At 47.1% G+C, this 13,837-nt stretch overlaps 2 protein-coding genes across 2 annotated transcripts in view; both read left to right on the forward strand.

Annotated features, from left to right (window-relative positions):
- The window catches only part of LOC121849974 (alpha-actinin-2-like), a 53,558-nt gene extending 46,515 nt beyond the window's left edge, over positions 1 to 7,043 (forward strand). The window contains exons 17-21 of the mRNA XM_042339647.1: positions 437 to 616; positions 1,191 to 1,337; positions 3,363 to 3,428; positions 5,021 to 5,179; positions 6,104 to 7,043. Coding sequence (XP_042195581.1) covers positions 437 to 616; positions 1,191 to 1,337; positions 3,363 to 3,428; positions 5,021 to 5,179; positions 6,104 to 6,262 — 711 coding nt within the window. The 3' untranslated portion in view covers positions 6,263 to 7,043. The remainder of the gene's footprint in view (positions 1 to 436; positions 617 to 1,190; positions 1,338 to 3,362; positions 3,429 to 5,020; positions 5,180 to 6,103) is intronic.
- A 2,082-nt stretch (positions 7,044 to 9,125) lies between these two features.
- The window catches only part of LOC103178910 (methionine synthase), a 42,430-nt gene continuing 37,718 nt past the window's right edge, over positions 9,126 to 13,837 (forward strand). Inside the window, exon 1 of the mRNA XM_007893895.2 lies at positions 9,126 to 9,244. Coding sequence (XP_007892086.2) covers positions 9,208 to 9,244 — 37 coding nt within the window. The 5' untranslated portion in view covers positions 9,126 to 9,207. The remainder of the gene's footprint in view (positions 9,245 to 13,837) is intronic.

Genomic DNA, 13,837 nt, shown 5'->3' on the forward strand with positions numbered 1-13,837 from the left:
AGCGCCTTTCACGTCGGGAGGATGTCCCAAGGCGCTGTACAGTTGGGTCAGGACCCGAGCAGGGGGGAAATGGTCAGGGTGAGGGGAAGGAAGGGAGGGAGCGAGGAGGCGGTAGACAGTCGAGAGGGGAGTTGAAGGAACAGTCAAAGAGAAAGGTCTTGAGACCGGCCTTGAAGGAGGAAAGGGAGGAGGCAAGGCGAAGGCACTTGGATAGAGTTCCTACTTACTGCTAGGTAAACTGAGGCGTGTGGAGTAAGGAAACTTGCCCAACATTTTGCGTTGCAGGGAATCAAACCCAAGTCTCTCACTTGCGAGGCGAGTGCTCTAACCGCTGAGTTACAGGACTCCACGTTATATACAGGTGCCTCATTGCTCTTTGGAGGCTTGTTAGCCACTCGTACAATTTAATTTCTGGACATGTTTTATATTTATACAGGAAATAGCCAGCAGCTCCATTGACATGAGTGGACCCCTAGAGGATCAGATGAACAAGCTGAAGAACTATGAGGAGATCATCATTAACTACAAATCCAATGTTGACAAACTGGAAGGAGATAATCAGCTTATTCAGGAGGCTCTCATTTTTGACAATAAGCACACCAATTACACCATGGAGGTACTGGACTAGTGATGTGGTGCCTAGTTTTATTGCAGAAGGGAGTTTTTGGAGTCACTTATTGTTAAGCAGGAGGTATGACAACCAAGCCTGAGTCTGACCTAATTTGAAATCCATGAATGCACATCTTCAAGCAGGAATCTCAACTCTAAGCACATTGACTATTTGTGTAAATATTAGTTTAAAAATAATGGCAATATTCATAATCACGACAATATCTACAACATTTTTGTTAGCTACCATCAATGGCAATTATAAAATCAGGGTTTATATCACCCAGGAGAATAAGGCCTAGGTGAGAATGTAACTGAAATCATAAATGAACACCAGCATCTTTTGTGCTCCACTATCCTTGTAGACTTGAGAATGAAGCCTGTGTTATAGCACAGTCCTTGCTAATGTGAGTGTCCTTAACATAACAAATAAAACATGTCAGGAGCTATGGTTCAGAGGTCTTGTAACAGATACAGCGTTTTTAATTGAAAGAATGGCAAGTCATCGAGGTGAAGTGAATTTATATTGTGATGTGTTGCAGCAACAATGTTATAATTTTCCCCTCTCCTGTTTTCGGTAGCACATCCGGGTTGGCTGGGAATTGCTCCTTACTACGATTGCTCGAACAATGAATGAGATTGAGACCCAGATTCTGACCAGAGATGCTAAAGGAATCACCCAGGAACAGATGAATGAGTTCCGAGCTTCATTTAACCATTTTGACAGGGTACAGTGCTCCGTTTATCCATTTCAGTGTCTTATTAATGGATGCCAAATGTTGATTTACAATAAGATGTTGTGGTGGATCTGTGTGACATGGAGCTCTTGACAGCTGCACAATTGACTGGTCTTGTAGCTTGGTGTAGTATTGAGCTCCAGATAACTGCACCATAAAATCGTATAGCACAGGCTTTCATTTCTGATGTATTGCACACTATGTTCTTGGTTACTGTCAGGCACCAGGCTTTTTCTCTGTTAGGGAGTGATGAAAAGTCAGAGATATTCGCCTAGAATTAGGCTGTAGTGCATTTTGTGAGATATAGTTTGCAAGAAGTGATTAGGGGTGCAGATTGACTGCCCACTTAATCAAATAGGACATGGTACAAGGAGATTAAAACATGGAGCAAACTTACCATAAACCACCTAAAATATAATTGTAGAAGGTTATTCAGTTTCAAATTGTATCAAGAGCAAAATATGCATTTTGGGGGGATTTTTATTTTGTAAAGATTAAATGGGACACGTAAACAGGCCATTGGAGTATTCTGGGAATAGCATTTCACATAAAACATTTTTTAAAGGTATGACTTTGTAATTTGGTCTAAAGTTTATTGACCAGAATGTGAGGAACCATCTAAGTCTGTTTCGGCGAGAACATGTAAGATTATTTATGAGTGATTTTGTAGTTTTCAAGGAGTCTACTGTTTGTTTGATTCAGTTGCACTAAGTATAAGCACGCTTAACTAAACTCACTGAAATTGAACGCTGACCATTAAATTATTGCACGACCAACCAGTATGTTCTGATTCTTTTCTTCTAGTTTCATTAAATCCTCTAACCCCAGGTTCTTTTCGCTGCTGAATGTCGGATGCTATTCCTGCTGCAACATGGCACATCAGATGTTCGTCATTCACTGGTTTACTATTCCTCAGTGTATTTGCCCCTTTGGCCCATTTGATCTCAGTACCAAATTTCTACCCCACCATCCTCCCATTACAGCAACAAGACGTTTCTGAAATGAGTCAGTTTCTTGTTCTTTACCACTTTTCTTGCTAAGCAGTTACAGCTGTTAATCGCCCTTCATGTAAAGAAAGATTTCCTTCTTACCAAATAAATGCATTAATGGAGCACTTGTCTCGCAAATGAGAGACTTGGGTTCGATTCCCAGCAGGGCAAAATGTTGGGCAAGTTTCCTTACTCCACGTGCCTCTGTTTACCTAGCAGTAAGAAGTAACTTGGTTGTTAGTGGATTGGAGGAACACTTTCCCGGGGGTAATAATTTTTTTTAAAAAAAATTTGGTTACTTCAATCCACGACTGTTTGCAATTGGCTGTTGCATTTCGCCCACAAAATATACAGTCAATTCACTTTACAGTATATACGGTGAAGCGCTTTGAGACATCTCGAAGATGTGCTAAGATGCTATGTCAAATGTAAGGATTATTATTATTAAACACTTAACTTTTAGCATGGAACTTACCATTCATTAATTGAGTACTTTGTAATTTTTCTCATCTTTCTTTAGTTCGGGATAGATGCTGTATAAGTGTATGTGCCCATTGCATGCTGTAACTAATGTGTGTGTGATACTAGGATGAATCTGGCATTCTGCGACCAGAGGAATTCAAAGCTTGCCTCATCAGCCTTGGTCATGTTGGAAATGATCAGCAGGTACTAACCAAACTGTGATGTTTATTTTCTACATACAAGTAAAAAGGTGCTAAACTTGTTTCTTTTTTTTCCTTTCTCAACCTCTGTGTTTTCCTGTCTTTGTTGATATTCTTTTTGGTCTTTGCTTCGCATTTGTGCCCTGGTTGTTCCTTTCCTGTTTGATTTGTTTGTGTGTCAGTGACTCCCTTCCTGCTTCTCACCTGCCCTGAATTTGGAATTGCTGTATCCTCGGACTCTGAATGACCTTTTGACTCTTTCCGATATGCTGCCTCTTCACCCATTGCACCATGGGCTCCCGATCTGTCTGCTGGAAATCCCTCAATCCTCCACCTGTTCCTTTACTTGCTGATCTACTCAATAGAAGAAAAATAAGGCAATGGAGCCAGATGACCTCCGAGCTTGTCTCATCTCCATGGGCTTTGATCTGGTATGATAGATGCAAGTTTAATAATTCTGATGTTACAACTGTCAGGATTGGAGGTCTAATTTTGCAACACAAATTCATTGTCACTTCTAGTTACAAACAAAAGTTATTTATTTTGTGTTAATTCACAAAACAGTTACTTGCAAAATCCAAATACTGACAATATGCAGTGAAAAATATCCAGAAAGCTGGTGGTTTGGTCTTCCGGCTTTTGTAACTTACATTTAACCATTTTAAAAGTTCTTTGGATTCTGGAACGGTTCCCATTGATTGGAAGATCGCAAACATCACACCACTATTTAACAAGGGTGGGAGAGAAAAGATGGGGACCTATAGACCAGTTAGTCTGACATCGGTGGTAGGGAAAATTCTAGAATCCTTAATTAAGGATATCGTAGTGGGATATTTAAAGGATCACAATATGACAGAATCAACATGGCTTTACACAAGGGAAGTCATGCTTAACAAATCTTTTAGATTTTTTTGAGGACATATCAAGTAGATTAGATAGGGGGGAAATCAGTGGATGTAGTGTATTTAGATTTCCAAAAGGCATTCGATAAGGCGCCGCATAAAAGGTTGATCCACAAGATTAGGGCTGTAGATGCTCAGTCCTTGAACATGTTCAAGACTGAGATTGATAGATTTCTTGTGGATAAAGGGATTAAGGGATATGGGGATAAGGCGGGTAGGTGGAGTTAGAATAGATCAGCCATGATCTTATTGAATGGCGGGGCAGGCTAGAGGGGCCGAATGGCCTACTGTTGCTCTTAATTCTTATGTTTCCCTGGCGCCCCCCAAACCCAACTGTCTAGATCCTCAATGATGCCTTTATCATCACCAGCATTTATTACTCTAACACCTTGGTTGCTGGACTCCTCAGATTCTCTCTACGCATGTAGTAGACTATCCAGAACTTTGCAGTCCTCATGACCTCTCCCACATTGACCTCCATGAGCCTACTGTCGCAGTCCTTGCTAGGTTCACCATCTCCCAAATGTCTGGATTGAAGTCAACATCCCTCCATGACCTTACCCAACCCTGTCTGGAAACTCAAGAGCCCCTGCCATTCCCTCTGCTCAGTAAACACTGGCATGTCAGTCTCTCTGCCCCCATCGCACCCCCCCTCTAAAACTCCATCCTGGATTCCCTCCCATTCTTTCTCTGCCTTCAAATCTGCCACAAGACCCATCTGTTTGACAAGGTATTGACTACCTTTCCCCTCCTTAGCTTCCCCCCCTTTCCCCCCTGCCCCCCCCCTCCCCCAAGCTCAGGCTCCCATCAGTTTTATGAAGTGGTGGGAAACGTCCTCCCAACATTGAACGCACTATGTAAATTGTTGACTTTCAGTGGCTGAATTCTGCTGCCTTCACTTTTAAAAATGACATTCCAGTAGAAATCTATGTCTTTTTATCATTTGGTGAACATTTCCGCCTAAATCCTTTCTCAAAATAATTGTGTTACTTACATTTATATTCACTGGGTGAGAACCTTGGCTGGATAAAGGAAATCAGGGCCTTGGGCAGCTCAGTAACATGGGCTGCTCATCGCTCTTATTTGTCGTTTTCCATTTGTAATCTGTGACTCTTCCATAGGGTGAGGCTGAGTTTGCTCGCATCATGAGCATAGTTGATCCGACCAGCACTGGCATAGTGTCCTTCCAATCCTTCATCGACTTCATGACCCAAGAAACGGCTGATACAGATACATCCGAGCAGGTCGTGGGTTCCTTCAGGATTCTGGCAGGGGATAAGGTGAGTCTGTGATCTGTAAATAGGAAATGTTAGAGTAGAAAAGGATGTATTTTTTGTAAAGTACCTTATCAAATCCGATCCTGATGACTCCTTCAGCAGGACATCATCAACAGTTAATCACTGAACAGAAACTGTAGCTAGCTCATGCTGTTTTAAACATCAAAAGAGCATTGATGCGCTCTAGAGAAGAATGACTAGATTGATTCAGGCACATTGAAGGTATACTTAGTCTCAGCCTGCAAGAGTTTGTCCAGAGGGGTCAATTGTCTGGAATTGTGAAAAGTTATTTTCTTGATTGATTTATGCCACTTCCAGCCATGGGTTGGGCACCACTTCACTGCACCATTGAGGCTGCCCCAGTCCTTACAAGTCTAAAATTATGACAGTAACCTCAGAGATGAACTTGTTTAGTTTAGAAAAAGGACTCAAGGGGCAATGATCCCTTTTTTTCAAATACATATTGAAATGGATAGATAAGATATATGAGTACATTGTTTGATTTGTAACTGTGGAACAGAGCAAGAGAATTTGGGTTTAAAATAAGAAAGCACTAGAAGTTGGGCATTTATCCCAAAAGAATAGTGGATATTTAAAACAGAGCCAACCAAAGCAGATTACTGTCTGGTGAGTCATCTTCATTGAAGAGATTTGCTGAGGAACAGTATTGGAGGTTACAAGGATATTGGAGAATGAGAAACTCCAAGAGGATGCAATAATATTTGTGTTGCTGGTAATAAGGGGATGAATCTTGCCCTTGAGGAGGTTGAATAATGATGCAATAGTGGAGATTTTGTTTAATTATCCTCATGCGAAACAGAGCGTTATTGACCGTGTTTCCCCGGAAGAGAGTGTGTATATTGGAAGTCTAATTATTTGTTTGAAATATTGCTATGTCTCACCACAAAGTCACCTGTTTGCTTGCAGCCTTACATTCTAGCAGAGGAGTTGCGTCGAGAGCTGCCCTCAGATCAGGCGGAGTACTGCGTCGCTAGAATGCCATGTTACACAGGTCCAGGTAGCGTTCCAGGAGCCCTGGACTATATCTCATTTGCCACTGCACTCTATGGTGAAAGCGACCTGTAACTAGGATTCAGAAGCAGAGCATTTCCTTTCTTTCCAATGCAAGTTTCATCATTTGGTTTTCGAAGGCTGAATTATTTAGTAATTGAAAAGATAGTATGATCGCCAAGTTTGAAATGTTAGAGTGAACCTCCTTTTTTAAAAGGAAATCGATGAAATATGGTTTGCAATACCAGCACAATATAATTTAAGTACCATATTCTTGAATTCCATCAATCTATCATTTTAAAAACATTACAATGATTTGCGAGTACCTGTGTCACTGTAAATTCTGATGTCGAAACCATTTCATTTTGAATCTCTACGTTTCCATTGCTTAGTTTATCATTAGTTGTGTGTGAAAACATAAATTTTCTCTTTACAAACTCGATCCTTTCTGCGTAGACTAAATGATCTGACAATGACCTAAATGACTGAGGAATTTGTAAATTCTATTGCAATCTTTCCAAAGGAAAACATAAGTACAGTATTCCTCAGCACCGAAGTGATTGCACTCGCTGGTCCTTCCAAATGCTATGAAGAATCTCTGGTTTGCATTTTCTATGAACTTCCACATCAGATTTTACAGAATTCACTTTCTGACATTTTAAGAGCATGCTATTTTCTTTTTAAAATATAACAATAAAGTGCAGGCTTTTTGTATTGACAAACAGTTTATGAAAACTTTCAAAGTTTCAGAAAAGTACCTTTTGTCATTGCAATAATACCTATTCTAGAAAGGAACTAAGGACATTTAGAGTTCAACTGACTGCATGTGTAGCACTTTTTCTTATAAAGTTATGTGGACTTGTAAATATAACAATTACATTTTTATCATTATTGATGCTTCACATTTTATTAAAATGGATACTTGTTAAACTGTCTGACTTATTATTTCAACATATTCCTGCAAATTATTAGTACGGCTCATGAAAATATCTATTTATTATATTCTTAATTTGCTGAAATAAAGACCATTGAATAGCCATATGTTGAGTGGAAAACTATTTTATCAGCAGCCATAGAAATATAATGATAAGGTCCTATATCAAATGCAAGGAATATTTTATTTATACAGAGAGAGAAAATGGTGTACACAAGTCAGAATTCAAAGCGTCTTCCCCCTTCCCATTTTTTCTGTCCATCTTAGCCAATGTTTTGTTTGCTTCCCCTCCCCACCAATCATCTAATTATTCTTCAAGTAAAACCAGAAAATATTAGAAATTCAGGCCAATATATTTCTGTGACCTCTTCAAACCATACTGACCCAAAGGATGACTTCACATTATGGTCTTTCATCCATTACAATAAATCAATGTCAATAAATCAATTCCCTTAAGTTTCCCTTGGGACGTCCTCCTGACGTGAAAGGCGCTTTATAAATGGAATCTTGTTGTTGTTGTTGTTAGTTTGCTTGGAAAGCTTGTTTGGGAATTGAACCTTCATACCAAATAAACTTTACATCAGAGGTTGTCTGCTCCTCAGTATTAAAAATGACTTAAAAAATCGACTGCAAATATTAAATGGTTCAATTCCCGGCAGGGTGAAACCTTGGGCAAGTTTCCTTACTCCACACACCTGATAATAATCCCTCAAGAAAAAAAAATTGGTTACTTCAATCCACGACTGTTTGTGGGACACTGCTGTGCGCAATTGGCTGCCGCGTTTCGCCCCAAATATACACTCAATTCACGTTACAGTATATTCTGTGAAGCGCTTTGAGACGTCGAGAAGACGTGAAAAGCGCTTATCAAATGCAAGGATTATTATTATTCACGTGGCAGGCGCCAGCCTGCTCTGTATCCCATGCCCATCGCTATGCTGAAGTGTCCAAACCAGATGGTGAGTCCTATATATGCATGGCATGTAACCGTGGAAAATTCCCTACCTATAGATTTTGCCCCACAGCAAATCTCTACCACCTTCCTCGGGTGGGGGGGGGGGGTGGTCACCTTGGGGCTGAATTGGCTCCAAGGTGACCTGCCTGACAACAGAACGTCTGACCCCCGCCAGCCCTCTGTGGCGGTCTGGACCCCGCCAGCCCTCTGTGGCGGTCTGACCCCGCCAGCCCTCTGTGGCGTCTGAACCCCGCCAGCCCTCTGTGGCGGTCTGACCCCGCCAGCCCTCTGTGGCGGTCTGGACCCGCCAGCCCTCTGTGGCGGTCTGGACCCGCCAGCCCTCTGTGGCGGTCTGGACCCCGCCAGCCCTCTGTGGCGGTCTGGACCCCGCCAGCCCTCTGTGGCGGTCTGGACCCCGCCAGCCTCTGTGGCGGTCTGGACCCCGCCAGCCCTCTGTGGCGGTCTGGACCCCGCCAGCCCTCTGTGGCGGTCTGGACCCCGCCAGCCCTCTGTGGCGGTCTGGACCCGCCAGCCCTCTGTGGCGGTCTGGACCCCGCCAGCCCTCTGTGGCGGTCTGACCCCCGCCAGCCCTCTGTGGCGGTCTGACCCCTGACCCCCGCCAGCCCTCTGTGGCGGTCTGACCCCTGACCCCCGCCAGCCTGGCTCGGCAGCGGGACCGGGAAGGGCAGACCCTTCACTGGGGGGGGGGGGGGGGGCAGGGAGTCATCCCACTCCGCTCCCGTTAACCCTGCAGCCGAAGCCCGGACAGAGAGGGGGTCCCAGCCGGACATGCAGCCGGAGAGCGCCGGACAGCCACGTGGACGGCTAAGCTGTGGGGTCCTCTCTCTCTGGGATTCCCGGGTGTAGACGGAACGCTCGGCCACAGCATCCGGGCCGCCACTGAGCGGGTCACACGCGCCTGCGCACTGGTATCTGCGTGTGTGTGTGTGTGTGGACTGGCGCTTGCGCACTCGAGGCCGCATGGGCAGAGTCCGGCACCTGCGCACTGGAGTCTGTTGGTGGGGCGGGGACAGCGCCTGCGCACTGCGGAGTGTGCGGGTGGCCGGGCTGGCGTGTAGCGGCTGCCGCGCGGCGCGTGAGTCACTGTCCCTCTTGCACACAGCGGCCCGAATGGCGACCAGCACCGCGAGAGGGGCGCAGAGAGCAAGTGAGTGACCTCACCCGGTCCGCGAGACACACACACACAGCGCGCGGCAGCCACGCACAGTGACGCCTGTCACTCACCAGCGCCTGTCAATCACCACCATCACACCAGCGCCTGTCAATCACCACCATCACACCAGCGCCTGTCAATCACCACCATCACACCAGCGCCTGTCAATCACCACCATCACACCAGCGCCTGTCAATCACCACCATCACACCAGTGCCTGTCAATCACCACCATCACACCAGCTCCTGTCAATCACCACCATAACACCAGCGCCTGTCAATCACCACCATCACACCAGCTCCTGTCAATCACCACCATAACACCAGCGCCTGTCAATCACCACCATCACACCAGCTCCTGTCAATCACCACCATCACACCAGCGCCTGTCAATCACCACCATCACACCAGCGCCTGTCAATCACCACCATCACACCAGCGCCTGTCAATCACCACCATCACACCAGCGCCTATCAATCACTCTCATCACACCAGCGCCTGTCAATCACCACCATCACACCAGCGCCTGTCAATCACCACCATCACACCAGCGCCTGTCAATCACCACCATCACACCAGCGCCTATCAATCACTCTCATCACACCAGCGCCTGTCAATCACCACCATCACACCAGCGCCTGTCAATCACCACCATCACACCAGCGCCTGTCAATCACCACCATCACACCAGCGCCTGTCAATCACCACCATCACACCAGCGCCTGTCAATCACTCTCATCACCAGCTCCTGTCAATCACCACCATCACCAGCGCCTGTCAATCACCACCATCACACCAGCGCCTGTCAATCACCACCATCACACCAGCGCCTGTCAATCACCACCATCACACCAGCGCCTGTCAATCACTCTCACCACCAGCACCTGTCAATCACCACCATCACACCAGCGCCTGTCAATCACCGGCACCACCAGCGCCTGTCAATCACCAGCATCACCAGCGCCTGTCAATCACCACCATCACACCAGCGCCTGTCAATCACCAGCACCACCAGCTCCTGTCAATCACTCCCATCACACCAGCGCCTGTCAATCACCGGCACCACCAGCGCCTGTCAATCACCACCATCACACCAGCGCCTGTCAATCACCACCATCACACCAGCGCCTGTCAATCACCACCATCACACCAGCGCCTGTCAATCACCAGCACCACCAGCTCCTGTCAATCACTCCATCACACCAGTCCCTGTCAATCACCACCATCACACCAGCGCCTGTCAATCACCAGCACCACCAGCGCCTGTCAATCACCAGCACCACCAGCGCCTGTCAATCACTCTCATCACCAGTGCCTGTCAATCACCAGCACCACCAGCTCCTGTCAATCACTCTCATCACCAGCTCCTGTCAATCACCACCATCACACCAGCGCCTGTCAATCACTCCCATCACTAGTGCCTGTCAATCACCAGCACCACCAGCGCCTGTCAATCACTCTCATCACCAGCTCCTGTCAATCACTCTCATCACCAGCGCCTGTCAATCACCACCATCACATCAGCCCCTGTCAATCACTCTCATCACCAGCTCCTGTCAATCACTCTCATCACCAGCTCCTGTCAATCACCACCATCACACCAGTGGCTGTCAATCACCAGCATCACCAGCGCCTGTCAATCACCAGCACCACCAGCTCCTGTCAATCACTCTCATCACACCAGCGCCTGTCAATCACCACCATCACACCAGCGCCTGTCAATCACCAGCACCACCAGCTCCTGTCAATCACTCCCATCACACCAGTCCCTGTCAATCACCACCATCACACCAGCGCCTGTCAATCACCAGCACCACCAGCGCCTGTCAATCACCAGCACCACCAGCGCCTGTCAATCACTCTCATCACCAGTGCCTGTCAATCACCAGCACCACCAGCTCCTGTCAATCACTCTCATCACCAGCTCCTGTCAATCACCACCATCACACCAGCGCCTGTCAATCACTCCCATCACTAGTGCCTGTCAATCACCAGCACCACCAGCGCCTGTCAATCACTCTCATCACCAGCTCCTGTCAATCACTCTCATCACCAGCGCCTGTCAATCACCACCATCACATCAGCCCCTGTCAATCACTCTCATCACCAGCTCCTGTCAATCACTCTCATCACCAGCTCCTGTCAATCACCACCATCACACCAGTGGCTGTCAATCACCAGCATCACCAGCACATGTCAATCACCACCATCACACCAGCGCCTGTCAATCACCACCATCACACCAGCGCCTGTCAATCACCAGCACCACCAGCGCCTGTCAATCACCACCATCACACCAGCTCCTGTCAATCACCACCATCACACAAGCGCATGTCAATCACTCTCATCACCAGTTCCTGTCAATCACCACCATCACACCAGCTCCTGTCAATCACCACCATCACCAGCGCCTGTCAATCACCACCATCACACCAGCGCCTGTCAATCACCAGCACCACCAGCTCCTGTCAATCACTCCCATCACACCAGCGCCTGTCAATCACCACCATCACACCAGCGCCTGTCAAACACCACCATCACACCAGCGCCTGTCAATCACCAGCACCACCAGCGCCTGTCAATCACCACCATCACACCAGCGCCTGTCAATCACCAGCACCACCAGCGCCTGTCAATCACCAGCACCACCAGCGCCTGTCAATCACCAGCACCACCAGCTCCTGTCAATCACTCTCATCACCAGCTCCTGTCAATCACCACCATCACACAGCGCCTGTCAATCACTCTCATCACCAGCTCCTGTCAATCACCACCATCACACCAACGCCTGTCAATCACTCCCATCACTAGTGCCTGTCAATCACCAGCACCACCAGCTCCTGTCAATCACTCTCATCACCAGCGCCTGTCAATCACTCTCATCACCAGCTCCTGTCAATCACCACCATCACACCAGCGCCTGTCAATCACTCTCATCACCAACTCCTGTCAATCACCACCATCACATCAGCCCCTGTCAATCACTCTCATCACCAGCTCCTGTCAATCACCACCATCACATCAGCCCCTGTCAATCACTCTCATCACCAGCTCCTGTCAATCACTCTCATCACCAGCTCCTGTCAATCACTCTCATCACCAGCTCCTGTCAATCACTCTCATCACCAGCTCCTGTCAATCACCACCATCACACCAGTGCCTGTCAATCACCAGCATCACCAGCCCCTGTCAATCACCAGCATCACCAGCACCTGTCAATCACCACCATCACACCAGCGCCTGTCAATCACCAGCACCACCAGCCCCTGTCAATCACTCTCATCACCAGCTCCTGTCAATCACCAGCATCACCAGCGCCTGTCAATCACCAGCACCACCAGCTCCTGTCAATCACCAGCATCACCAGCTCCTGTCAATCACCAGCACCACCAGCGCCTGTCAATCACTCTCATCACCAGCTCCTGTCAATCACCAGCACCACCAGCGCCTGTCAGTCACCTTCTGATAATCAGATGGTAATACTAGGCCCAGCTTGAATTCCTCTTATATTTCTTCCACTATAATTTGAGAGTGCAACAGCCCGAGCCAATGCTCCCATTCTGTCTGTCCACTGCTCAAATCCTCCTCACTGTTCCCATCCTCGCTGCTCCTATCCTCACTATTTTCATGCTGCCCACTCTTTCCATTACCAGCTTCATTTCCAACTCGGACCAGTGTCTTTGTTGAACACATTTAGTATTTGATGTGAAATGGTTTGTGCGCTTTTTAGGCGTCAAAGTGTGTCAGCGGCATCTAGTCTAAATGACAGCAGTGTTGCCGGCATATGTGTGAGAGGTTGAAACAAATATTGTTGTAAATGCACATCAGTTCCACCAGTTTTGCTGGTCTGCAGGATTGTGCCTGAACTAACCAAAGTTCAATCAAATTCTTACTTAATTACATTTCAATTTGTATGATGACTGCTCTATGACTTCCTTCTACAGGCTACAGATAATCCAGAACTCTGCAGCCCGTGTCCTCTCCCGCACCAAACTCCGTGACCCCATCTCCCCCATTCTCGCCCGACTCCATTGGTTCCCTATCCTTCAGAGGATCCAGTTCAAGATCCTGGTCCTCATCTACAAAGCCCTCCATGGCTTCGCTCCACCCTACCTCTGTGACCTCCTAACCTCCTACCAACCCGCCTTCTCCCTCCGTTCAGTCGGCTCCGCCTGCTCCTCGTCCCCCGACCCACTCGCCCCATCGTTGGCGAGAGAGCCTTGAGCCACTCTGCCCCCAATCTCTGGAATTCCATCCCCCAATCACTCTGCCTCGCCCCTCCTTAGCCTCCTTCAAGTTCCGCCTCAAGACCCTCCTCTTCAACCATGCGATCAACCAGCCCCCCTTTCCCTCCCCTCCCTTCTCCCCCCCCGACCCCAGCTCGGGTCTGAAATGCTGAACACTGTCCAGTGCCTTGGGACGTCCTCCCGACGTGAAAGGTGCTATACAAATGTAATCTTGTTGTTGTTGTTGTTGCTCTATGCAGTTCTGATGATAAATATTGTGAAATATAATATAAAAAGCAGATATTCTTGATTTAACTTTGCAATATTTGCATTGTCAGCCTGTTTCATTTGGGTTCAACTTA

Source organism: Callorhinchus milii, unplaced genomic scaffold, assembly GCF_018977255.1.
Source record: "Callorhinchus milii isolate IMCB2004 unplaced genomic scaffold, IMCB_Cmil_1.0 Scaffold1, whole genome shotgun sequence".
Classification (NCBI taxonomy): Eukaryota; Metazoa; Chordata; class Chondrichthyes; order Chimaeriformes; family Callorhinchidae; genus Callorhinchus; species Callorhinchus milii.